We start from the raw sequence: 27,720 nt of genomic DNA, 5'->3' as shown, positions 1-27,720 counted from the left end.
CTGCGCTCCCAGTTCTTTCACTTTCTTGCCTAAGTCTTCAAAGTCTCTGCAGATGGTTTCCAGGTCGTTTCTTGCGGTGTCATTTGTCCCCACATGTAGTAGCAGGAATGGGTAGTCATCTGTAGGTCTGAAGAGTCCTGATATCCTGTCAGACACATCTTTAATTTTTGCACCTGGAAGACAGCACATTTCTCTTGAAGTTATATCCGGTCTGCAGATAGCGGCCTCTGTTCCTCTCAACAGGGAATCCCCCATGACCACCACTCTCCGTTTCTTCTTCACAACATTTTTCTTTCTCCATCCAGGAGGACTCTGAAGGCGTACAAGGTTGCTGTTTGTTGGCAAAGTCTTATCCTGATGTATTTCTTCATCGTTTTCCTGCGTGAGAGCCTGGTACTGGTTTCTGAGCAGTATGGGTGCTGACTGCCTCCTGATCCTCCTGCTTCTCTGGGTCACATGTCTCCAATCCTCTGTTTCTTCAGGTGCACTTCGAATTTCTTCTCTTTCTGTAACATGAAGAGATAATTCTGCTCTGTCCAAGAACTCTTCACCTTCCTTAATGATCTTCAACGTAGCTAACCTCTCTTCGAGATTTTGCAACTTTTCCTCCAACAGGGTCACAAGCTTGCATTTGTGGCATGTGAAGTTTGGCTTTTCCACTGGTAAATCTGTGAACATGTAGCAAGAAATGCAGCTCACCAAATGGCTCCTGGCCTCTTCCATCTTGAGATTTCTTAAAAAGATGAAAGATGAGCCAAAATTTCCTCTTTTCAGCTGCAACGGCCAAAACCCAGTGATCGTTGAGCTCGCGGAGACTCTTCACTTATCCCAGAAGGCACTGGGAATATGCAAATGATCTCCTCAAGACTCTTCCCCTGGTTTCTCCGATTTCCTCTTTTCAGCTGCAATGGCCAAAACCCAGTGATCGTTGAGCTCGCGGAGACTCTTCACTTATCCCAGAAGGCACTGGGAATATGCAAATGATCTCCTCAAGACTCTTCCCCTGGTTTCTCCGATTTCCTCTTTTCAGCTGCAATGGCCAAAACCCAGTGATCGTTGAGCTCGCGGAGACTCTTCACTTATCCCAGAAGGCACTGGGAATATGCAAATGATCTCCTCAAGACTCTTCCCCTGGTTTCGAAGAATGATGAAGAAGGAGTACGGGACCACACACAGTCCAGGTTGACACGACATCCTTCAGGTAGGGTGGAATATGTGTGCCATCAGGAATCCCAGAGTGCCAAGCTTCTTGGTGCCTGATGGAGTCATCTTCCAACACAGAGGGTACAAAGACTTCTTCCTCCAGATTGGCAAAAAGCGGGGCCCTGGCAGCTTCCGACATCGCTCCTACATCAGCCGGCCAGCTAAAAACTGAAGACACCTGCACAGAGTCCCTTTTTAGCCCATTATCCAAAGAAAATTGGATCTCCTCCAGGTGAGTGAACAACGGAGATACATAGGCCACAGTTCCCACCTCTGCATCCACCTGCCATATGGAAGCTGGAGGCATACATACAGGGAGCCATTTCAACCTGTTACTCAGAAAAAACTGGGCCCCCTTTTTCAGGTTAGAAGATGAGTAATGCTCCATCTTGGGACCTTCACCCACTGGCCATAGAGGAGCCGAGGGCATCGACTCAGGATCCATCTTCAGCCCTTTATCCTGGGGAAGACAATCAGGAGGCAGGGATGCTCTAGGGAGCAGATCACTGGCATCATTGCTGGAGACGTGTGACGAGGAGACCTCCACTTCACCCTCTTCGGAGGCGTCATCACCCCTAGACTCGACGACCAGCAGACTGGATAAAGACGACGACTTGGCTGACTGAATCTGACGCAAGGGAACCAGACACCTCTTGTCACTTGGTTGTCTCAGGCGCGGTACCTTGCTGGGTCTCCAAACATATATGGGCACCAGGATCTCTGGTTCAGAATGACCCATGTGCATACCAGACAGCCAATGGAAGACAAACTTCTTTGTATACCAAGCTCCGTCCTGGAGCTGTAGTTGTCCTTGCAGGACTAGACTGTTCTCAAGTAGGGCTCAGCCACCACGAGACAATGCCCACGCAGGCTTCGGGAGCTGTACGACAGAGACCACACACTGACTCCGTATGGCTGGCGGTTTATACACACCAAAGCTCCCTGAAGGTAGAGAAACAGTCATTGGCTTCACAGGACAGAGACCAGATTCCGGCTGCAACTTTGCCCGCTTCTTCTTTTAAGACCTCTTGGATCTTGCATGGGAGGCTGCTTTGGCAGGCTGAGGAACCGATGGGTCATGGACGGTCACAGACGGAGAAGATGAATTGGCCACAGGTGTAAGGACTTGGCCTGCATATCCGTTTCTCTGAAATCCTTGCCTTATGTCTGTCGCTCAGTTTCTGCTTTGCCCTTAGTTTAGTTCATTTTTGCCCTCATCCAAGATGGAGTCATGAGCCTCAACGGGGGCCATCTTATTTCCTGTGTTGACCTCTCTTGTTCCTGTCTGCTCTGTATATAAGGATGCTCTGTATGAATACTCATTGCTTGAGTATACTTGTTCTTGGACTTGTTATCAAGCTGGAAGGACTGCTACCTAGCTCGTCTCTTCATTACCTTGGGATACCCCGCCTGCCTGTGAATCTTGGTCTCATTGTAAAGACTTGTTTCTTCAGGATCAGCTCCTCACCCACCTCCACTTCAAGGACTGTTTCCTGCTAGCAAGCCTGGCCTGCTCTCCAGGTCTCTGGATCTGGCAACTTGGACTTCATACGTCTCCACGGTCTGTACGTTTGCTCACTGCGTTATTATCTTCATCTGCTTTTACCCTGCTGTGTGTTATCTGTAAACCTGCTTGATTCTGATAAATACTACAGAACTGAAAACCTATGAGCTCAGGCCTCTTTTCTGATCCACGTCACTGACCTCCATTACACAGAGTATATAAAGTTATAACAGAATACTCAAGCCATCAAATATGGAGATCTCTGGGTCAGATTCTATGGAGGTACGAATGAAGAAACTTTGCTCATTTGTTTCTGGACTTCATGGGGAGCTGCAGGCTATTAAAACAAAGCTGGGGACCTTAGAATCGCAAACCAATCATAACGTGAATGTGGCTGATACGTCTATTCAGGCCTTAGCGTCTCGACTTTCAAATGTAGAGACTGCAGCTGTGGTTGCTGCCCCGGCTCCAATTCCAGCTCCGGGTCCGGGTTTTCCTAAACTCCCACCATTCAGGTTTGGTGGTGAAAGAGAGAAATTTCGGGGATTTTTGAATCAATGTCAGCTGTATTTCTCTGCACGTGCGGCCCAGTTTTTAACTGATCGAGATAAAGTATTGACTATGATTATGTAGCTAACAAACAAAGCGTTAGCCTGGGCTAATCCATTAATTGAGACTAATGATGTATGCCTGAATTCTTTGAATGACTTTACTGCCGCAATGTCTCAAATGTTTGATGACCCCAACCGAAGTTTAACAGCAGCAACCGCATTACTGACACTTCGTCAAGGGAAGCGTCCGGTGGTGGAATATGCAATGGAGTTCCGGAGGTGGGTGCTGGATACGACATGGTGCGATTCTTCAAAGTATGCAGTGTTCAGGAGAGGTTTGTCTGCTTCAATTAAGGACGAACTGGCTCGAGGAGAATCGCCTACTAATCTAGCTGACTTTATACATCATTGTATTCGGATTGACATTCGTCTCACTGAACGTCGACAGGAAAAATGGGCTGAGGCTAATCGTAATAACCTCATGTCTTTCCCTTCCTCCACCAGGGAGGCGTTGAGCAAGTCTTTATCCCAGACAGAGTCTGAACCTATGCAGGTCGACGCAGTACGGAGAAAAGTCATTGATACACGTAAGGAACATCGTTTCAAGGAGAACTTGTGTTTCTATTGCGGAAAGTCGGGTCATTATATATCGGAGTGCCCTGGGAAAAATCGCAAGTCCGCAGCTGCAGTGACCGAACTTGACTTTTCAGATATTTCTTCAGTAGGTTCTCATTCACACAGTCAGGAAATAACGGCTGCAAATTTTGATTTCCCTGATGATTCATCGGCGGCCTCATCACCTGTGGATATCGCCTTACTTTCTACAAGTTCTACCACAGCCAGGAGAGATTCGCTCTGTTGCATTTCTATCAAGATCTGGGTACATTCCCGCTGGATCACGTGCTCCGCCATGATAGACTCTGGAGCTTGCAGCAATCTCATGGACACTTCCTTTGCTGAGAAACATGGCATTCTTTCACGAAAGAGGGACTCTCTGGTGTTTATGGAGACCGTGGATGGGTCTCCATTGATATCTGGGCCTGTGAAACTCGAAACAGTCCCACTAAAGATCCATATGGGGGCAGATCATTCAGAAAAAATGTCTTTTTTACTGATTTCCTCTCCTAATTTTCCTATTTTAGGTCTGCCTTGGTTACGGCTGCGTAATCCTACGATCAATTGGACAACAAAGGAGTTAAAATTTCCAAATGAATCAGCAGCGTCCAGAGAGCTGGCTCCAGTGAAAACAGCAGCCGCGGTCGACTCGACACTACCCGTAGAGTATTGGGATTTTAGTGATGTGTGTGACAAGAAAAATGCGGATAAATTACCGCCACATCGGCCATATGATTGCCTCGTGGAATTATTGCCTGGTGCCGCAATTCCATTCGGGAGTATTTATCCACTGTCTGGTCCGGAATTAAAAGCTCTTAAAGAGTATATTCACAAAAATTTAGCTAAAGGGTTTATACGACCATCTTCCTCCCCAGCGGGTGCCCCAATCTTCTTTGTCAAAAAGAAAGATGGTTCACTTCGTCCATGCATTGACTACCGGGAGCTCAACAAAATCACAATCAGGAACTCTTACCCACTTCCACTAATTCCCGAGTTACTTGAGAGAGTTCGACACGCCAAAATCTTCACTAAATTAGATCTTCGTGGAGCATACAATTTAGTATGGATTCGTCCTGGCGACGAGTGGAAAACGGCATTTCGATCACGTTATGGACATTTTGAGTACCTAGTTATGTCTTTTGGCCTCCGTAATGCACCAGCTACGTTCCAGCACTTGGCAAATGATGTTTTCAGAGACATACTTGATATTTTTGTTGTGATTTACTTGGATGACATTTTAATTTTTTCCAGCAATATCGAGGATCATCAGCGACACGTGAAAATGGTTTTGGATCGTCTACAACAAAATCATTTATACATTAAACTGGAGAAATGTGAGTTTCACAAAACAGAAATTCAATTTTTGGGATATGTTATTTCTCCCCAGGGTCTCAGCATGGATGTAAGCAAGACGCAAGCCATTCAGGAGTGGCCAACTCCCAAATTAGTGAAGGAGGTACAGCGATTCATCGGATTTGCTAATTTCTACAGACGATTCATTAAAAATTTTTCAGCAATCGTTGCACCCATCACTCATTTAACCCGGAAGAAGACGCCATTTGTCTGGTCACCTCAAGCTCAAACAGCATTTTCCACATTAAAGTCTAAATTTACGACAGCTCCCGTTCTCGTACATCCTGACCCAGACAAGGCCTTCATAGTGGAAGTGGACGCCTCGGACTGTGCGGTAGGGGCCATACTCTCGCAAAGGACAGGTGAGAAAGATCTCTTGCATCCGTGTGCCTTTCTCTCTCAAAAGTTATCACCTGCCGAAAGGAATTACGACGATGGCAACAAAGAACTGTTAGCCATTATAACCGCATTTAAAGAATGGAGACATCTGTTACAAGGAGCATCCCAACAGATTGTTATACTCACGGATGACCGGAATCTCGAATTTATGAGGTCGGCAAGATGTCTAAAACCCAGACAGGCTCGGTGGAATCTTTTCCTTAACCAGTTTGATTTTGTCATCTCCTATAGGCCGGGCTCTCGCAATGGAAAGGCTGATGCACTGTCCAGGATTCATTCAGATGAAGCAACTCCGGCTTCGCCTCCAAGGACCATTCTATCTGAGAAGAACTTTGTAAGTGTCCTACATAATCAAGATCTTTTAACGGAGATTAAGGAGGCTTATGCTGCAGATTCGCTTTTGGGGTTACCCCCCACCCAGGTAAATCTAACTTTCAAGAATGGACTTTGGTTTCAAGGACAGCGTTTGCATGTTCCAGAAACAGTAAAACTGAGTATCTTAAAACTAATGCATGACTCAAAGTTTGCCGGCCATAGGGGAGTTCAGAAGACTCAGGAATTTCTGTCTCGTTTTTTTTGGTGGCCAACCTTTCGGAAAGATGTGCTTCAGTATGTGTCGTCATTAGAGTTGAGCGATACCGTCCGATACTTCAAAGTATCGGATCGGAATGGATCGGCCGATCTTAAAAAAAAGTATTGTTATCGCCGATTCCGATACCGGAAGTCCCATTCAAGTCTATGGGACTTCCGGTATCGGAATAAGAAAAACCCTGTTTTTCCCTTGTACAGCCTCTCTGGGGTCTGTACGGGCCTTTCGGGGGGCTGTGCCGGCCTGCCAGGGGGTCTGTGCAGGCTCCGGTGGTCTGTGCCGGCCTGCCGGGGGGCTGTGCCGGCCTGCCGGGGGGGCTGTGCAGGCTCCGGTGGGCTGTGCCGGCCTGCCGGGGGGCTGTGCCGGCCTGCCGGTGGTCTGTGCCGGCCTGCCGGTGGTCTGTGCAGGCTCCAGTGGGCTGTGCCGGCCTGCCGGGGGGCTGTGCCGGCCTGCCGGGGGGCTGTGCAGGCTTCGGGGGTCTGTGCAGGCATCGTCCGATGGGACTACAAGTCCCATCGGGCGATGCCTGCTACCATGACAGTGATTGACACATTAGCCAATGATGGGACAGTAGTAGTCCCATCATCCGGCTAATGTGTTGAATGTAAAAAAAAAAAAAAATTACATGCTACATACATGCTACATTCATACTACATACATGCTACATTCATACTACATATATACTACATGCAACATACATACTACATATATACTACATGCATGCAACATGCATACTACATATATACTACATGCATGCAACTTCCCACACAGCAATGGCATAAAGTGAGACTAGGGACTTTTTTTTTTTAAGTGGCGGAGGAATACAGTGTGGAAGGATACCTACCTTCCGTCATTGGATTCCTGCAGCCCGTAGAGAACGGCAGCAACAGCTGATGCTGCAGTTCTCTACCCAAGATCGTCGTGGGACACACTCGTGGACTGCTTCGGATCGTGGGTGAGTGTTTTTGTGGTTTGTTATGTTAATATTTATTCCTTTAAAAGACAATGGCTTCGGGGAACAATGTGACAAGTATTGGTAAGTATGTTACTCTATGTTATATGTACTGTATGTCTATGTATGTATTGTATGAATGTATTGTATGTAGTATGTATGTAGTATATATGTGGTATGTATGTAGCATGTAGTATGTATGTAGTATGTATGTAGCATGCATGTAGCATGCAGTATGTATGTAGCATGCATGTAGTATATATGTAGTATGTATGTGGTATGTATGTAGCATGTAGTATGTATGTAGCATGCATGTAGTATGTATGTAGTATGTATGTAGCATGCATGTAGTATGTATGTAGTATGTATGTAGCATGCATGTAGTATGTATGTAGCATGTAGTATATATGTAGCATGTAGTATGTATGTAGCATGCATGTAGTATATATGTATCATGTATGTAGCATGTAGTATGTATGTAGCATGCATGTAGTATGTATGTAGTATGTATGTAGTATGTATGTAGCATGCATGTAGTATGTATGTAGTATGTATGTAGCATGTAGTATGTATGTAGCATGCATGTAGTATATATGTAGTATGTATGTAGTATGTATGTAGTATGTATGTAGTATGTATGTATGTAGCATGCATGTAGTATATGTGTTATGTATGTAGCATGCATGTAGTATGTATGTAGTATGCATGTAGTATGTATGTAGTATATATGTGGTATGTATGTAGTATGTATGTAGCATGCAGTACGTATGTAGCATGCATGTAGTATATATGTAGTATGTATGTAGTATGTATGTAGCATGCATGTAGTATGTATGTAGCATGCATGTAGTATGTATGTAGTATGTATGTAGTATGTATGTAGTATGTATGTAGTATGTATGTAGCATGTATGTAGTATGTATGTAGCATGTAGTATGTATGTAGCATGCATGTAGTATATATGTTATGTATGTAGCATGCATGTAGTATGTATGTAGTATGTATGTAGCATGTAGTATGTATGTAGTATATATGTGGTATGTATGTAGTATGTATGTAGCATGCAGTATGTATGTAGTATATATGTAGTATGTATGTAGCATGTAGTATGTATGTAGCATGCATGTAGTATGTATGTAGTATGTATGTAGCATGTATGTAGTATGTATGTAGCATGTAGTATGTATGTAGCATGTAGTATGTATGTAGCATGCATGTAGTATATATGTTATGTATGTAGCATGCATGTAGTATGTATGTGGTATGTATGTAGCATGTAGTATGTATGTAGTATATATGTGGTATGTATGTAGTATGTATGTAGCATGCAGTATGTATGTAGTATATATGTAGTATGTATGTAGCATGTAGTATGTATGTAGCATGCATGTAGTATGTATGTAGTATGTATGTAGTATTTTTTTTTTTTTTTTTTAACATTTAACACATTAGCCGGATGATGGGACTACTACTGTCCCATCATTGGCTAATGTGTCAATCACTGTCATGGTAGCAGGCATCGCCAGATGGGACTTATAGTCCCATCGGACTATGCTTGCACAGACCCCCGGACATCAGCACAGCCCCCCGGCAGGCCGGCACAGCCCCCCGGCAGGCCGGTACAGACCCCCACAGGGTGCACAGACCACCGACAGGCCGGCACAGCCCCCCAGCAGGCCGGTACAGACCCCGGGCAGTCCACACAGCCCCCCGGCAGGCCGGCACAGCCCCCCGGCAGGCCGGTACAGACCCCGGGCAGTCCACACATCCCCCCGGCAGGCCGGCAGAGACCCCCGGAAGGCCCGAAATGACGGCGCATCATGATGCGCACACACCGCGCATCATGATGACGTCAGGCTGTCAATCAACTTTGAACTTCCGATTCCGATGCCGACTTCCGATATTGAAAAAATATCGGAAGTCTGTATCGGAATTCCGATACAGCAAGTATCGGCCGATACCCGATACTTGCGGTATCGGAATGCTCAACACTAGTCGTCATGTGAGGTATGTGCCAGGTCAAAAGTTCCTCGCTCCTCACCGACAGGACTCTTGCAACCTCTGCCTGTTCCATCTCGTCCTTGGGGGTCTATTTCAATGGACTTTATTGTTGAGTTGCCTCTGTCACAAGGGAAAAACACAATTCTAGTAGTAGTTGACCGGCTGACTAAAGCTGCTCATTTCATTCCCTGTGCTGGTGTACCAACGGCTAAACAAACAGCAGATCTTGTTGTACAAAATGTTTTTAGTTTGCACGGAGCTCCGGATGAAGTAATATCGGATCGTGGGGTTCAATTTACTTCACTGTTTTGGCAAAGCTTCTGTGCTGCTCTGGACATCAAAGTAAAATTGTCATCTGCTTTTCATCCACAGTCTAACGGCCAAACTGAACGGACCAATCAGACCTTGGAACAATATCTGCATTGCTATGTGTGCCACCTACAGGACGATTGGGTGAGTTTGCTTCCGTTGGCTGAATTCACATATAATAATTCTCAGAATGCTTCCACCAAATTGTCTCCATTCTTTGCCAACAAGGGATACCACCCCAGTATTCTTCCTCGACTTCCAATAGACATGTATGTGCCTGCGGTAGCTGACCGCATTTCATCCTTGCAACGCAATTTGGAAGTTCTTAAAGACACTTTAGGTTCAGCACAGGAAAGATACAAGAAGGCAGCAGACAAATTCCGTAAGCCAGCTCCAATGTACAAGGTAGGAGACATGGTTTGGCTCTCAACTAAGAACTTGAAGCTCAGGATCCCAACGTCTAAGCTGGGGCAAAAATATGTCGGCCCATATAAGATCAGCAGTATAGTGAATTCTGTAGCCTGTCGACTCAAGTTGCCTAACTCATTGAAAATTCATCCTGTCTTTCATGTCTCTTTGTTAAAGCCGGCAGTGCCTAACCCTTTTCCCGGACGGACCTCTGCTCCTCCTGACCCAGTTCTCGTTGACGGGCAAGAGGAATTCATCGTGGAAAGGATCTTGGATTCACGGGTTGATAGGAGACGTCTCCAATACTTGGTAAAATGGCAAGCATATTCGGCTGAAGAGAATTCCTGGGAACCAGTGGAGAACGTCCATGCTCCTCACTTAATCAGACCGTTCCACAGCAGATATCCCAATAAGCCGGACTTAAGATCGTCCAGAGAACGTCTTTTAAGGGGAGAGTAATGTAAGGACTTGGCCTGCATATCCGTTTCTCTGAAATCCTTGCCTTATGTCTGTCGCTCAGTTTCTGCTTTGCCCTTAGTTTAGTTCATTTTTGCCCTCATCCAAGATGGAGTCACGAGCCTCAACGGGGGCCATCTTATTTCCTGTGTTAATCTCTCTTGTTCCTGTCTGCTCTGTATAAGGATGCTCTGTATGAATACTCATTGCTTGAGTATACTTGTTCTTGGACTTGTTATCAAGCTGGAAGGACTGCTACCTAGCTCGTCTCATTACCTTGGGATACCCCGCCTGACTGTGAATCTTGGTCTCATTGTAAAGACTTGTTTCTTCAGGATCAGCTCTGCACCCACCTCCACCTCAAGGACTGTTTCCTGCTAGTAAGCCTGGCCTGCTCTCCAGGTCTCTGGATCTGGCAACTTGGACTTCATACGTCTCCACGGTCTGTACGTTTGCTCACTGCGTTATTATCTTCATCTGCTTTTACCCTGCTGTGTGTTATCTGTAAACCTGCTTGATTCTGATAAATACTACAGAACTGAAAACCTATGAACTCAGGCCTCTTTTCTGATCCACGTCACTGACCTCCATTACACAGAGTATATAAAGTTATAACAACAGGTTTCTTTCGTCCGATCCGTTCCTGGAAGCTTGGAGGGGAAGACTCTTCAGGAGACACTGCATTGGGCTTGTCAAAGGCTTTGCAGAAGGCCACCAGGAAGGCCGGTAAGCTCGAGGTGATGGGATCCCCTGCTTCCCAAAGGGGGTTAAGCCACTGCAACGCATCTCCTGTTAGGTAGGACATTAGTAATCCTACCTTTACCCGATCGCTGGCGAAGTAGGGAGCATGCCATTGAAAATAGCGTAGGCACTGCTCCTTAAAGGCACGACACTGCTTGGGGTCCCCATCATATCTTGGCGGGTCCGAGGGAGGTTCAACTTTAGGTATGCCAGCCTCTAGTTGAGCAAACAGTCTATTGGAGACCACAATGGTGGGTGGAGCAGTGAAGGATTGGGCTTCAGACCAGGTAAATTTATTTGGTTGCCCATACTGGCAAAAAAGTTCATCTTGCTCCGAGGGCGAAAGGACATGGGACTCAGCGGGGACCATGGCCTGTGCAAACTGTCACGCTCGCGCCTTGGCTGAATGGCGCAAACCGGGGGGTTGTGGCCCCACTCTGCCACAAACCAGACTACCCTGGAAGGGGCGTGACTACGACAGCTACCTCGGTCTTCACTGGAGCCTCTGATGGTGAGGTCAGGCTTGTGCGGCAGATAGCTGTCGGGTGCCACTCCAGTGTGGTGTCTGGCTGTGGCTGCTGGTCCCACTCGGGGACAAGTCACTTTGACAGAGGCTAGACAGGCAGGCAGGTAGACACAACAGGCACGGCTGAGACACAGGGCAGGCGGGCACGGCTTGGAGACACAGGACAGGCGGGCACGGCTTGGAGACAGGACAGGCGGGCACGGCTTGGAGACACAGGACAGGCAGGCACAGCTTGGAGACACAGGGCAGGCGGGCACGGCTTGGAGACACAGGACAGGCGGGCGTGGTAAGAGAAGGGGCAGGTAGGGACCTGTTCACACAGCAGGTGTAGGCAAGAGGGAGTGGTGTATGAGAGAACAGGTTTGGACCTGTTCACACAGGAGGTGCAGGTAGGCAGAGCCGCAGGAGTGCGGAGCAGGCAGAGCCGCAGGAGTGCGGAGCCGTGCAGACAGAGCGGCTAGGGAGCCGTGCAGACAGAGCGGCTAGGGTGCAGATGCACAGATAAAGCTGCGAGGGTGCAGATGCACAGATAAAGCTGCGAGGGTGCAGATGCACAGATAAAGCTGCGAGGGTGCAGATGCACAGATAAAGCTGCGAGGGTGCAGATGCACAGACAGGGGGGACACAAGGAAAGACACGGCAGAGAAGGAACCAAAAACAAGGAGACAGACAGACAGAGGTAAGACTGAGTTCAGACAGAGACACTGGGACAAAGACACAGGGACCAGGATATTCTGCCTCCTGGCAGGCGGACAGAGAACAGACAAGGCACTGGGAACAAGACACAAGGGCCAGGATATTCTGCCTCCTGGCAGGCAGACAAGGTACAAAGTGAGACAAAGAGTTTTCCTACAGAGAAGGAGATACACAGAACAGGGCCTGGCTTCCTCAGCAGCAAGATACTAACTGAGTATAGAAATTGCACAGGCAAAGGTCTGTGGGTGTGGCGAAACTAAATAGTCAAGGGCTCTAGGTGATTGGTAAGGAACAGATTACACAGGTGCACCCTGACTGCATAAGAACCAGAGAGTTCAGGCGCCGCCCCCCTATACACACAGTCTGGAAACATGGAGAGCAGAGGCACAGAGCTGGCAACAGACAGAATTCACAGCATGGCTTGAAGCAGAAAGCAAGTTGGTGTGCGGGGGATGGGAGGCCATGCAGTGATGCCAGCAGGGTTGTTACAACAGTGATGATGTAAGGAGAGAGGTCAGTCCTGTGCTCTGTGACATCACAGTGATGATGTAAGGAGAGAGGACAGTCCTGTGCTCTGTGACATCACAGTGATGATGTAAGGAGAGGGGTCAGTCCTGTGCTCTGTGACATCACAGTGATGATGTAAGGAAAGGGGTCAGTCCTGTGCTCTGTGACATCACAGTGATGATGTAAGGAGTGGGGTCAGTCCTGTGCTCTGTGACATCACAGTGATGATGTAAGGAGAGGGGTCAGTCCTGTGCTCTGTGACATCACAGTGATGATGTAAGGAGAGGGGTCAGTCCTGTGCTCTGTGACATCACAGTGATGATGTAAGCAGAGGGGTCAGTCCTGTGCTCTGTGACATCACAGTGATGATGTAAGGAGAGAGGTCAATCCTGTGCTCTGTGACATCACAGTGATGATGTAAGGAGAGAGGACAGTCCTGTGCTCTGTGACATCACAGTGATGATGTAAGGAGAGGGGTCAGTCCTGTGCTCTGTGACATCACAGTGATGATGTAAGGAAAGGGGTCAGTCCTGTGCTCTGTGACATCACAGTGATGATGTAAGGAAAGGGGTCAGTCCTGTGCTCTGTGACATCACAGTGATGATGTAAGGAGAGGGGTCAGTCCTGTGCTCTGTGACATCACAGTGATGATGTAAGGAGAGGGGTCAGTCCTGTGCTCTGTGACATCACAGTGATGATGTAAGGAGAGGGTCAGTCCTGTGCTCTGTGACATCACAGTGATGATGTAAGGAGAGGGGTCAGTCCTGTGCTCTGTGACATCACAGTGATGATGTAAGGACAGGGGGCAGTCCTGTGCTCTGTGACATCACAGTGATGATGTAAGAAGAGAGGTCAGTCCTGTGCTCTGTGACATCACAGTGATGATGTAAGGAGAGGGGTCAGCCTGTGCTCTGTGACATCACAGTGATGATGTAAGGAGAGGGGTCAGTCCTGTGCTCTGTGACATCACAGTGATAATGTAAGGAGAGGGGTCAGTCCTGTGCTCTGTGACATCACAGTGATGATGTAAGGAGAGGCGTCAGTCCTGTGCTCTGTGACATCACAGTGATGTAAGGAGAGAGGTCAGTCCTGTGCTCTGTGACATCACAGTGATGATGTAAGGAGAGGGGTCAGTCCTTTGCTCTGTGACATCACAGTGATGATGTAAGGAGAGGGGTCAGTCCTGTGCTCTGTGACATCACAGTGATGATGTAAGGAGAGGGGTCAGTCCTGTGCTCTGTGACATCACAGTGATGATGTAAGGAGAGGGGTCAGTCCTGTGCTCTGTGACATCACAGTGATGATGTAAGGAGAGGGGTCAGTGCTGTGCTCTGTGACATCACAGTGATGATGTAAGGAGAGGGGTCAGTCCTTTGCTCTATGACATCACAGTGATGATGTAAGGAGAGGGGTCAGTCCTGTGCTCTGTGACATCACAGTGATGTAAGGAGAGAGGTCAGTCCTGTGCTCTGTGACATCACAGTGATGATGTAAGGAGAGGGGTCAGTCCTGTGCTCTGTGACATCACAGTGATGATGTAAGGAGAGGGGTCAGTGCTGTGCTCTGTGACATCACAGTGATGATGTAAGGAGAGGGGTCAGTGCTGTGCTCTGTGACATCACAGTGATGATGTAAGGAGAGGGGTCAGTCCTTTGCTCTGTGACATCACAGTGATGATGTAAGGAGAGGGGTCAGTCCTGTGCTCTGTGACATCACAGTGATGATGTAAGGAGAGGGGTCAGTCCTGTGCTCTGTGACATCACAGTGATGATGTAAGGAGAGGGGTCAGTCCTGTGCTCTGTGACATCACAGTGATGATGTAAGGAGAGGGGTCAGTGCTGTGCTCTGTGACATCACAGTGATGATGTAAGGAGAGGGGTCAGTCCTTTGCTCTATGACATCACAGTGATGATGTAAGGAGAGGGGTCAGTCCTGTGCTCTGTGACATCACAGTGATGATGTAAGGAGAGGGGTCAGTGCTGTGCTCTGTGACATCACAGTGATGATGTAAGGAGAGGGGTCAGTGCTGTGCTCTGTGACATCACAGTGATGATGTAAGGAGAGGGGTCAGTGCTGTGCTCTGTGACATCACAGTGATGATGTAAGGAGAGGGGTCAGTCCTTTGCTCTATGACATCACAGTGATGATGTAAGGAGAGGGGTCAGTCCTGTGCTCTGTGACATCACAGTGATGATGTAAGGAGAGGGGTCAGTGCTGTGCTCTGTGACATCACAGTGATGATGTAAGGAGAGGGGTCAGTGCTGTGCTCTGTGACATCACAGTGATGATGTAAGGAGAGGGGTCAGTCCTTTGCTCTATGACATCACAGTGATGATGTAAGGAGAGGGGTCAGTCCTGTGCTCTGTGACATCACAGTGATGATGTAAGGAGAGGGGTCAGTGCTGTGCTCTGTGACATCACAGTGATGATGTAAGGAGAGGGGTCAGTGCTGTGCTCTGTGACATCACAGTGATGATGTAAGGAGAGGGGTCAGTCCTTTGCTCTGTGACATCACAGTGATGATGTAAGGAGAGGGGTCAGTCCTGTGCTCTGTGACATCACAGTGATGATGTAAGGAGAGGCGTCAGTCCTTTGCTCTATGACATCACAGTGATGTAAGGAGAGGGGTCCGTCCTGTGCTCTGTGACATCACAGTGATGATGTAAGGAGAGGGGTCAGTCCTGTGCTCTATGACATCACAGTGATGTAAGGAGAGGGGTCAGTCCTGTGCTCTATGACATCACAGTGATGTAAGGAGAGGGGTCAGTCCTGTGCTCTATGACATCACAGTGATGTAACGAGAGGGGTCAGTCCTGTGCTCTATGACATCACAGTGATGTAAGGAGAGGGGTCAGTCCTGTGCTCTGTGACATCACAGTGATGATGTAAGGAGAGGGGTCAGTCCTGTGCTCTGTGACATCACAGTGATGATGTAAGGAGAGGGGTCAGTCCTGTGCTCTGTGACATCACAGTGATGTAAGGAGAGGGGTCAGTCCTGTGCTCTGTGACATCACAGTGATGATGTAAGGAGAGGGGTCAGTCCTGTGCTCTGTGACATCACAGTGATGATGTAAGGAGAGGGGTCCGTCCTGTGCTCTGTGACATCACAGTGATGATGTAAGGAGAGGGGACAGTCCTGTGCTCTGTGACATCACAGTGATGATGTAAGGAGAGGGGTCAGTCCTGTGCTCTGTGACATCACAGTGATGATGTAAGGAGAGGCGTCAGTCCTTTGCTCTATGACATCACAGTGATGTAAGGAGAGGGGTCCGTCCTGTGCTCTGTGACATCACAGTGATGATGTAAGGAGAGGGGTCAGTCCTGTGCTCTATGACATCACAGTGATGTAAGGAGAGGGGTCAGTCCTGTGCTCTATGACATCACAGTGATGTAAGGAGAGGGGTCAGTCCTGTGCTCTATGACATCACAGTGATGTAACGAGAGGGGTCAGTCCTGTGCTCTATGACATCACAGTGATGTAAGGAGAGGGGTCAGTCCTGTGCTCTGTGACATCACAGTGATGATGTAAGGAGAGGGGTCAGTCCTGTGCTCTGTGACATCACAGTGATGATGTAAGGAGAGGGGTCAGTCCTGTGCTCTGTGACATCACAGTGATGTAAGGAGAGGGGTCAGTCCTGTGCTCTGTGACATCACAGTGATGATGTAAGGAGAGGGGTCAGTCCTGTGCTCTGTGACATCACAGTGATGATGTAAGGAGAGGGGTCCGTCCTGTGCTCTGTGACATCACAGTGATGATGTAAGGAGAGGGGACAGTCCTGTGCTCTGTGACATCACAGTGATGATGTAAGGAGAGGGGTCAGTCCTGTGCTCTGTGACATCACAGTGATGATGTAAGGAGAGGGGTCAGTCCTGTGCTCTGTGACATCACAGTGATGATGTAAGGAGAGGGGTCAGTCCTGTGCTCTGTGACATCACAGTGATGATGTAAGGAGAGGCGTCAGTCCTTTGCTCTATGACATCACAGTGATGTAAGGAGAGGGGTCCGTCCTGTGCTCTGTGACATCACAGTGATGATGTAAGGAGAGGGGTCAGTCCTGTGCTCTGTGACATCACAGTGATGATGTAAGGAGAGGGGTCAGTCCTGTGCTCTGTGACATCACAGTGATGATGTAAGGAGAGGGGTCAGTCCTGTGCTCTGTGACATCACAGTGATGATGTAAGGAGAGGGGTCAGTCCTGTGCTCTGTGACATCACAGTGATGTAAGGAGAGGGGTCAGTCCTGTGCTCTGTGACATCACAGTGATGATGTAAGGAGAGAGGTCAGTCCTGTGCTCTGACATCACAGTGATGATGTAAGGAGAGGGGTCAGTCCTGTGCTCTGTGACATCACAGTGATGATGTAAGAATAGAGGTCAGTCCTGTGCTCTGTGACATCACAGTGATGATGTAAGGAGAGAGGTCAGTCCTGTGCTCTGTGACATCACAGTGATGATGTAAGGAGAGAGGTCAGTCCTGTGCTCTGTGACATCACAGTGATGATGTAAGGAGAGGGGTCAGTCCTGTGCTCTGTGACATCACAGTGATGATGTAAGGAGAGGGGTCAGTCCTGTGCTCTGTGACATCACAGTGATGATGTAAGGAGAGGGGTCAGTCCTGTGCTCTGTGACATCACAGTGATGATGTAAGGAGAGGGGTCAGTCCTGTGCTCTGACATCACAGTGATGATGTAAGGAGAGAGGTCAGTCCTGTGCTCTGTGACATCACAGTGATGATGTAAGGAGAGAGGTCAGTCCTGTGCTCTGTGACATCACAGTGATGATGTAAGGAGAGAGGTCAGTCCTGTGCTCTGTGACATCACAGTGATGATGTAAGGAGAGGGGTCAGTCCTGTGCTCTGTGACATCACAGTGATGATGTAAGGAGAGGGGTCAGTCCTGTGCTCTGTGACATCACAGTGATGATGTAAGGAGAGGGGTCAGTCCTGTGCTCTGTGACATCACAGTGATGATGTAAGGAGAGGGGTCAGTCCTGTGCTCTGACATCACAGTGATGATGTAAGGAGAGGGGTCAGTCCTTTGCTCTATGACATCACAGTGATGTAAGGAGAGGGGTCCGTCCTGTGCTCTGTGACATCACAGTGATGATGTAAGCAGAGGGGTCAGTCCTGTGCTCTGTGACATCACAGTGATGATGTAAGGAGAGGGGTCAGTCCTGTGCTCTGTGACATCACAGTGATGATGTAAGGAGAGGGGTCAGTCCTGTGCTCTGTGACATCACAGTGATGTAAGGAGAGGGGTCAGTCCTGTGCTCTGTGACATCACAGTGATGATGTAAGGAGAGAGGTCAGTCCTGTGCTCTGACATCACAGTGATGATGTAAGGAGAGGGGTCAGTCCTGTGCTCTGTGACATCACAGTGATGTAAGGAGAGGGGTCAGTCCTGTGCTCTGTGACATCACAGTGATGATGTAAGGAGAGAGGTCAGTCCTGTGCTCTGACATCACAGTACTTTATTATTTAAGGAGAGGGTCAGTAACAAATGAAGTTTAGTTTTAAATCGCAGCACTGATCATTCCAGGTGAAATTCTTATTTGGGGCTATGGCAGTGCACATATTGGTCCAGGGATCATCTGGCTCTTCCTCTCCCCAGTTCATGTAGCCTGTTGGTTCCCTGTCTGTCCAATACAAGTGGCCCCAAATTCGGTGCCGGCGGAGTCCGATCCACAGGCCAGCAGTTTGTCCATTTATGTTGTCTAGTGCACTGGCCACCATGCGCTGGGTGTGGTTGTTTGGGACGCTGAATAAATCTGTGTAGTAATGGCGACAGTAGCGCAGGGCATCCCACCAGGCCAGAGACATCATCACCAAGTAAATGTCGCCTGTGTCACCTGTCAAAGATAACATGTAAGAATCGGAGCCTGACATGGATATCCAACAGAGTGTCATGGCAACAAATCAAACTGGTATTCAAGGCACACATTTTGGAGATGCAATTATCTAAGCATCCACTATTTCATACGCACTTTGTGTAAATGTGTCAGGACAGATCTAAAGTTAATCAAAAATAGTTGAAGAAGAGTAAATACGTTGTAGAATGATGTGACAGAGTCAGTGGCTTTGTAGAGGAAGGGAGATATGTTTCACTGTGCACACAGCGGTCAGTGAGGTGAAACCGGAGTGGTTTTGTGTTTCTAGCACACTAGGTGCTCTCGAGGCTGGTACAGAGTTTAATTGGGGGGTTTATGTGAGCCCCCGCAGTGCGGGTGGGACGGTGCTCACCGTACCCCTTTTTTCTCTGCAGGACCTGCAGGTGTTTGAGGACCTGCAGTGAGGTCATGGTCACCAGTACGTGTGAGATCTACCTGGACCTGTGGTTGAGTCTGGGTGGTGTATTGGGAGAGAGGTGGAACTCCCACATGTCACTCATAGGAGCTAAGGACGCTGTTTGCGTTGCTTGCAGTGAAGTCTGCAGGACACAGACTCTGAGAGACTTTATCTTTGTTTTACCGTTATGCCAGAAAGGCTCTGTTTATTTTTCTGAGCTCGGCTAAGATTTATGCTGTCTACGATAAACCAGCAGCTGAATTACTACCAGAACTGTTCCTGTGACTACCTTGTGAAGCAGCCGAGTGAGTCAGCCCCTCACACGTGGTGATTCGAGTGCATGCAGCGATCCAGGAACCCGGATAGAGGCTGCGGACGATTACATGTCCTGGGTGAAATCCACCATCCAGCACAAGACGTCCGTCAACATGGAGGAGCTGGTGAAACATCTTGTGCAGGCGCAGCAACAACACCAGATGGCTAGTCAGCAGGCACAGCAGCTTCAACAATCTCAACAGCAGCTGCGATAGCAGCAGGAGGCGCTAACGCAACAAATGGAGCTCCTCACAGAGGCGTTCAGGTAAGGCCGGCGGTCTCCTCCTCATCTCTGGAAAGTGATATATACGCCTGAAATACAGTAAGGCGAGCTATGCAGAAAATGACTCCAGGGATGATGTAGATGCCTTCTTGACAGTTTTTGAGCAGGTGGCTGAGTGGGACAGACTTCTGCTGGAGCAGTGTGCAGAGGTACTGGCGCCATACCTGACTGGGGAGCCCCAGAAGGTATATTGCGACTTAGCCATCCAGAATGCCAAGAAATATGAGAAGTTAAAAACTGAGATACTGGCATGCCTGGGAGTGACAATATCTGTAAGGGTTCAACGAGTCCACTGTTGGTCATATGCTGGTGATAAACCACCCCGCTCACAGATGTTCGACGTGCTACACCTGGTCCAAAAGTGGCTGCAGCCAGACTCGTCCACTACGGCCCAGATGGTCGAGCAGGAGTTGATGGACCGATTCATTCATTCCTTACCCAGGCCAATACAGATCTGGGTTGCCCAGGTCGACCCCCAGAATGCAGACAATTTGGTTGGACTGGTTGAGAAGAACCAGGTGGTGTAAAAATCCCTGAGGAGAAATCCCTAATTAGACCAGTTGTTACTACTTCCCTGTACTTCGATACCCAAAAGGGGACGGGATCACCAAAGAGGGTGGCTAGGCTCACAAGTGGGGGATGACCCAATCCTGCTGAGGGGACCTCTAAGACTGGGATGAAAGACGCGGTCTGTTGGCAGTGTCACAATCCTAGGCATGTAGCCGCCCATTGCAATATGCCCCCTGAACCTAAGGAGTGCAGTCTCGGTAGACGGTGCTCATATTATGCTTACTCTGTCTGCGGTGTGGACTGAAAACCCAGCGACGATCCCCAGTCGTGGGACGTCTCCGTCATTGGGGTGAGGGTCCTTGGGTTGCAGGACTCTGGAAGTCTGGTGACACTAATCAGCGCTGCACTACCCCACCAGTTAATCCACAATAAGTTGGTGGGGGTACGTTGCATACACAGAGATGCCAAGGAATACCCTGTCGCCAGGGTAAGCATGGGGATGGACTGTGGTGATAAGACCTATGAGGTTGGGGTAGTAAGAGACTTGATCCATCCCGTCATACTGGGTCGTGACTTTCCTCTATTTTGGGACTTGAGGCAGAAGAGGACTGTACCGGGTATCCCAGTTCAGAGCCAGGCCCCTCAGAAGGTAACTCCATCGGGAGCAGAGGTGATGGAATTTCCCCTTTGTGTCCTTGCTGGAGAGGTGAACGAGACTGTGCAGGAGAAGCCCAGCTTCCCTGACTTAGACGTGCTCAGAGAGAACTTTGGGACTGCTCAGCTTCAGACCTCACATTGAAATATGCTTTTGAAATTGTCACTGTATGTAATGGGGTTGCTCAAGAGCCGGGGGCTGACGCCAGGTTCCCTCATTTTGCTGTGACTAGTGAGCTACTGTATTGGGTGACTAAACTGAGGGGTGGAGAAATTGTAGTACAGCTGTTAGTTCTGACTTTGTATTGGCGGAGGGTTCTAGATATGGCCCATGCACATATACTGGGTGGTTATCTAGGGGTAGAGAAAACCAGGAAGAGAGTACTGCAGAGATTTTATTAGCCAAGTTGTTACCGTGAGATTCTAGATTACTGTAGGTCTTGCCCTATCTGCCAGATAACTGCCCCTGTGTTTCACTTCAGAAGCCCCTTAGCCCCATTGCCAAGAGAATCGCTATGGACTTGGTGGGTCCACTTGTTAAGTGGCATGAGGCCATCAATATATCTTGGTGGCTATGGATTATGCGACACGATACCCCGAAGCAGTGCCACTCAGGAACTCGTCAGCTAAGAGTATCGCCTGGGAGCAGATACACATCTTTGCCAGGACCGGTTTGCCCAAAGAAACTTTGATGGATCAGGGAACGTCGTTTATGAGCAAAGTAACGCGGGAGCTTTGCAGAGTCCTCCAGATCACTCAGCTGCAAACCTCCATGTACCATCTGCAGACTGATGGCCTGGCGGAGCGCTTCAACAAGACCTTGAAGGCCATGCTCAAGAGGGTCGTTGAGAATGACAGTTGAGAATGGGACGATATGCTCCCGTTCTTGCTTTTCTCAATTAGAGAAGTTCCACAGGCATCCACGGGGTTCTCGCCGTTTGAGCTCCTGTACAGCCAACATCCATGAGGGCTACTGGACATAGCCAAGGAAACCTGGGAAGCCACACTGAAGCGTGATAGAGCATGTCACCCAGCTCCAGGACAGGATGGCTCTCGTAATGGAACATCTTCTCAAGGCACAGCAGGCCCAAGCCAGGGTGTATAACCGATCAGCAAGGCTGAGGCAGTTCCAGCCCAGCGACCGCAAGCTAGTGTTCTTACCAACGGTGGAGAGCAAGTTCCTGGCCAAGTGGCAAGGCCCGCATGAATTCGTGGAGAAACTTGGGGATGTGAATTATAAGGCAAACCAGCCCAGTCGCAGGAAGCCGTTTCAGGTGTACTATGTGAACCTGCTCAAACCCTGGGGGGACCGAGAACTGCTGGAAGCTCCTTGCCTGGGGGCCCGTTCAGAAGCCAAGGTTGAGGAGGTCGTGATTGCAGAGATGTTAATGCCAGCCCCGAAGCAGCAATGTTGAGCTGCTGCAGCAGAACCGAGATCTATTCTCGGAATTGCCAGGGTGCATACAAGTCTTTGAACATGACATACTAACGGAGCCGCAGGTGTGGGTGAACCTAAAACCCTACAAAATCCCGGAAGCACGCCGGCAGATAATCTCACAATAGGTGAAGAGGCTGCTGGACCTCAGGGTAATAGAAGAATCAAAAAGTGGCTGGTCCAGTCCCATCGTCCTCGTACTGAAGCCCAGTGGCGAGTGGCAGTTTTGCAACAATTGCCGCAAGCTCAATGAGGTGTCCAGTTTTGACGCATACCTGATGCCCCACATGGATGAACTTATTGAGCGACTGGGGCCCGCAAGGTAAATCACAACGCTCGACCTAACAAAGAGATACTGGCAGATTCCCATGTCACAGAGCGCCAAAGAGAATATGGCGTTCTCAACGCCGGATGGCTGCTTCCATTACACCAGAATGCCATTCGGTCTGCAAGGGGCCCCCGCTACCTTCCAGAGGTTGATGAATTGGACCTTGGCACCACATAGGAAGTATGCCGCCTCTTACTTGGTTCACATCCTCATCTTCAGCCATGACTGGAGTTCGCATCTCAGAAAAGAACAGGCGGTCCTCGATGTCTTGAGGAAAGCGGGGTTTACAATAAACCCAAAGAAATGTGCAATCGGAAAGGAGGCCAGGTACTTGGGCTACATGATCTGGCGTGGAGTAATCAGGCTCCAATGGAATAAGGTAGAGGCAATTCTGGAGTGACCGCTACCGCTGTCCAAGAAGCAAGTGAGGGCATTTCTTGGAATTGTGGGGTATTACTGTCGGTTTATCCCAAACTTCGCCACGATTGCCACACTGTTAACGGACCTCCTCAGTGGAACCAGGCCAACTGTGGTAAAATGGGCTCCTGACACAGAGCGGGCATTTCAGGAACTCAAGCGGGTTCTGTGTAGGCATCTGGTCCATGTCGCACCAGCCTTTAAGAAGGAGTTCGTGTTACAGACCGATGCTTCAGAGGCTGGCTTAGGAGCGGTACTCTCACAAAAAATAAACAGGGCCTTTCTGGCATAATGGTAAAACAAAGATAAAGTCTCTCAGAGTCCTTGACCTGCAGACTTCACTGCAGGCAATGCACACAGCATCATTACCTCCTATGGGAGCCACCTGGGAGTTCCACCCCTCTCCCAACACACCACACAGACTGATCCTCAGGTCCAGTAGATATCACATGTTCTGGTCACGTGATCATGACCTCACTGCATGTCCTCAAACACCTGAACACAAAAAGGGGTATGGTGAGCACCCTCCCTCCTGCACTGCGGGTGCTTACATGAAACCGACCCATTGAACTCTGTACATAGCCTCTCAGCACTTAGTGTGCTGAAAACACAAAAACACTCCGGTTTCACATCACTGATTGCTTCATGCGCAGTGACGCGTACCTCCTTTCCTCTATAAAGCCAGTGACTCTGTCACAATGGAAATAAAGGAAGGGAGAGAGGAGTGTTGAGGAGAGAGGGACAGTGAAGACAGGAGAGAGTAACTGTGGAGACTGGCTGTGGAAAACTCTGAGGAGACAGGGAAAGGTTGGAGATGGAGGATCCTGGATGAGGGAAAGAATGAGGAGATGTGGTGAGAAAGGGACCATAGAGACTGGGAGAGTGAGAACCTGGAGGGGGAAAAGACATAGGAGCCTTGGGGAGACAGGGACTTTGGAGACTTGGAGAGGGAGAGTCTGTGAGAGGGAGTAGATGGAGGAGCCTAGATGAGGGATGTAATGAGGAGCTGTGTGAAGAAAGGGACTGTCGAGACTGGGAGAGTGAGAGCCTGGAGGAGGAAAGAACATAGGAGCCTTGGGGAGAGAGGGACTGTGGAGACTGGGAGAGGGGAGACTGTGGAGACTGGGAGAGGGAGGAGACAGGATGAGGGAAGGAATGAGGAATTGTGAGGAGAAAGGGACTGTAGAGACTGGGAGAGGGAGAGCCTGGACGTGGAAAGGACATAGGAGCCTTGGGGGGAGAGAAGGACTGTGGAGACTGGGAGAGAGAGAGACTATGGAGACTAGGAGAGGGAGGAATCATAGAATGGTAGAGTTGGAAGGGACCTCCTGGGTCATCTGGTCCAACCCCCTGCTCAAAGCAGGATTCACTAAATCATCCCAGACAGATGTCTGTCCAGTAACTGCTTGAAGACTTCCATGGAAGGAGAACTCACCACCTCTCGGGGCAGCCTGTTCCACTCATTGATCACCGAGACAGCAACAGAGAGGGAATGAAGTAACAGAGGTCACAGCGGTACACGTGGTCAGAAACAAGCCAGAGGATCAGCAACGGTCGGAAGCAGATAAGACAAAGACAGAAGCAGTTCCGAATACAAGCCACGTCAAAATCAGGTAGTCCACAAACTTGCAGGGAAACAATGAGTCAGGACAGACAGAGGGAATAAACAGACGCAGGGCAAGTCAGGGATCACAGCAGGACAAACCCAGTCTGGATCATGACACCCAAATTCTGTAACCATTCCTCATATGACATGGTTTGCAGACCGGTCACCATTCTGGTCGCTCTTCTCTGAACTTGCTCCAGTTTGTGGATGTCTTTTTTAAAATGTGGTGCCCAGAACAGGACACAGTATTCCAGAGGAGGCATGACCAAGGAGGAGTAGAGAGGGATAATTACTTCATGTGATCTAGACTCACTGCTTGTCTTAATACATCCTAGTACTGTGTTTGCCTTTTATGCTGCTGCATCACACTGTTGACTCATGTGCAGTCTGTAATCTATTAGTATACCCAAGTTCTTTTCACAAGTGCTGTTGCTTAGTCCTATTCCTCCCATTCTGTAGATGTAATTTTCATTTTTATTGCCCAGACATGGAATATTGCATTTCTCCCTGTAAAATTCCATTCTATTAGTCACTGCTCATTGTTCAAGCTTATCTCGAATCTTATGAATCTTTTCTTGATCTTTTCTAGTGTTAGCTATCCCTCCTAGCTTTGCATCATCTGCAAATTTGATTTGTTTACCTTCAGTTCCCTTATCTAGATCATTTATAAAAATGTTGAACAACACTGGGGCCAGGCAGAGCTGTGTGATACCCCACTTGAAACACTCTTCCAATTGGATGTGTAACCATTTATTACCACTCTGTGAGTATGATCAATGAGCCACTTATGAACCCACCTAACTGTAGCCTTGTCAATCTCATACTTGGTCATTTTTTCAATAAAGATAGTATGAGATACTTTATCAAATACTTTGCTGAAGTCGCGATATACTATATCTACCATATTTCCCTGATCCACCCTGTCAGTGATTCCATTATAGAAGGAAATTAGATTAGTCTGGCATGATTTCTTTGCTACAAACCCATGCTGGCTCTGGTTAATTACTGTATTCTTATCCAAGTACTTACATACATGCTGTTTAATAATTTGTTTATAGACCTTTCCTGGTATAGAAGTAAAGCGCACTGGTTGGAAATTTCCTGGCTCTGTCTTCTTTCATTTTTTGAAGCTAGGGACATTTGTCCTTCTTCAATCTTCTGGTACTTCTCCAGTTCTCTGGGATTTTTTAAATAGTATGGCTAGTGGTCCTGCAATTTCCTCTATCTCTTTCAATACCCTAGGATTGCAGAAATGACGTGGAAGTGCAATAAGGAATGCGCTTGCTTCTGGTAGAGTAAAGGGTTCTTTATTCAGCCAACGCGTTTCCTGAGCCTGCTGGCTCACTTCATCAGGGCAGATTACATTGGAAGACAATGAAACATACTTATAGAGAAAAAAGGCGCCAATACAGGGTCAAACAGAATCAGCAAAGGTCAAAGAAAAAAAAACAAAAAAAAAACAAACAATGAAACTTTATTACAAGCATAAAAAAACACAACAATAAAAGTATATATAGAAAAATAAAAAATAAAAATATGTAGAAGTACAAAAAATTAAAATATAAAACAGAGTGCTATGGATCACGGGGTTAAAACATGGCTGTAGTTAAAAAAGGTGAGTCCTCAAGGGGTATTAGAACCTGGCTCATAAAATGCAAATGGAAGGTATTAGTCCACTAGACCATTAAGCTTGACTGTGTTGGTGTGAAGAATAAATTGAGGGGTTGTTTGTCACTTTATTTAGAAAAAAAAAAAAAAAAAATATATAAGTAAAGGTCAAAAATGGTAAAAGAATAAAAACAATGAGATTTAATCACAAACATAGAAAACACAAAAATAAGAGTCTATATAGAAAAGAAAAAATAAAATTATGTAAAAGTACAAAAAATATGAAACAGAGTGCTAAGGATCACGAGGTTGAAACATGGATATAGTTAAAAAAGGTGAGTCCTCAAGGGGTATTAGAACCTGGCTCATGAAGTGCAAGTGCAGACTATGAAGTGCAAATGTAAGGTATTAGTCCAGTAGACCATTAAGCTTGACTGTGGTGGTGTGAAGAATAAATCCTTTCCCCCTCTTCTATCAGATAAAAGCATCATTGATAATATTGAGGCCATAGGGACCAATTGTCTTTAATTTATAAATCCAATAGACCTCTTTTCTATTCAGTGCTTGGGTTCTATTGGAAACGTGTTCAGGGATGTGTTCTATAGCAGGGTTCCCCAACTCCAGTCCTCAAGGCCCACCAACAGATCATGTTTTCAGGATTTCCTTAGTATTGCTCATGTGATAATTGCTTCACCTGTGCAATACAAAGGAAATCCTGAAAACATGATCTGTTGGTGGGCCTTGAGGACTGGAGTTGGGGAACCCTGTTCTATAGGAAAAATGATAGCTTTAGAAAAATCTCTTTGGTGAAATAAATCAAAGTGAGGTGACAAACCGTGTTTTTGATACCCAGTTTTAGTGTTGTGTCTATGAGAGTTCATTCTACAGTGAAGGGGTTGTGTGGTTCTGCCAACATACAATTTAGGACAAGGACAAAGGATGACATAGATGACAAAGGAAGACACACAGGACAGGTGGTTAGTGATGGTGAATTTTTCTGAGGTGAATGGATGTGAAAAGATGAAGGTATTATGAGCAATATTACTGCATAGGCTGCACCTGGGTTTCAGGCATCTGAAAATGCCTGGTGTCAAGTCAGTGCAGTTATCAGGAGTACACTGGGTCAATCTGCTAGGGGCCAGATGGTTTTTTAGTGATCTGGCCTTCCTAAAAGTGACAGTAGGTCTATCAGGCAGAACTTTATTGAGTATTGGATCTTTTTTGATAATATACCAGAGGTCACCTAACATATTTTTTATCTATTTATGTTGGGAGTTATAAGTAGTGATAAAGTTGGCCTGATAGTTATCATGTGCATCCTTTTCTTTAGATCTCTCACTTAAAAGAGTTTGCTGATTAAAATTTTTAAAAACATTATTAAAAGTAGAATGAACCAATTGGGAGGGGTATTTTTGAGCAAGGAAGGCCAGATCACTAAAAAACCATCTGGCCCCTAGCAGATTGACCCAGTG

General features: G+C 47.6%; 1 protein-coding gene across 3 annotated transcripts in view; it reads right to left on the bottom strand.

Moving 5' to 3' along the window:
• LOC141076078 (IgGFc-binding protein-like) overlaps positions 1-27,720 on the bottom strand; it is a 364,579-nt gene that overhangs the window by 133,114 nt on the left and 203,745 nt on the right. The window contains exon 4 of one of the 3 annotated variants that reach the window (XM_073563324.1): positions 18,278-18,656. The exons of the other annotated variants lie outside the window; for them this stretch is intronic. Within the exon in view, the coding sequence (XP_073419425.1) occupies positions 18,298-18,656 (359 nt within the window). The 3' untranslated portion in view covers positions 18,278-18,297. Of the gene's footprint in view, positions 1-18,277; positions 18,657-27,720 lie in introns of those variants that run through there. 3 annotated transcript variants of the gene reach the window in all.

This window comes from Dendrobates tinctorius, unplaced genomic scaffold, assembly GCF_039654945.1.
Source record: "Dendrobates tinctorius isolate UK_male_01 unplaced genomic scaffold, ASM3965494v1 ptg000386l, whole genome shotgun sequence".
NCBI lineage: Eukaryota > Metazoa > Chordata > Amphibia > Anura > Dendrobatidae > Dendrobates > Dendrobates tinctorius.
Note: the sequence above shows the minus strand (reverse complement) of the source record. Positions and strands in the feature narration are given on the sequence as shown.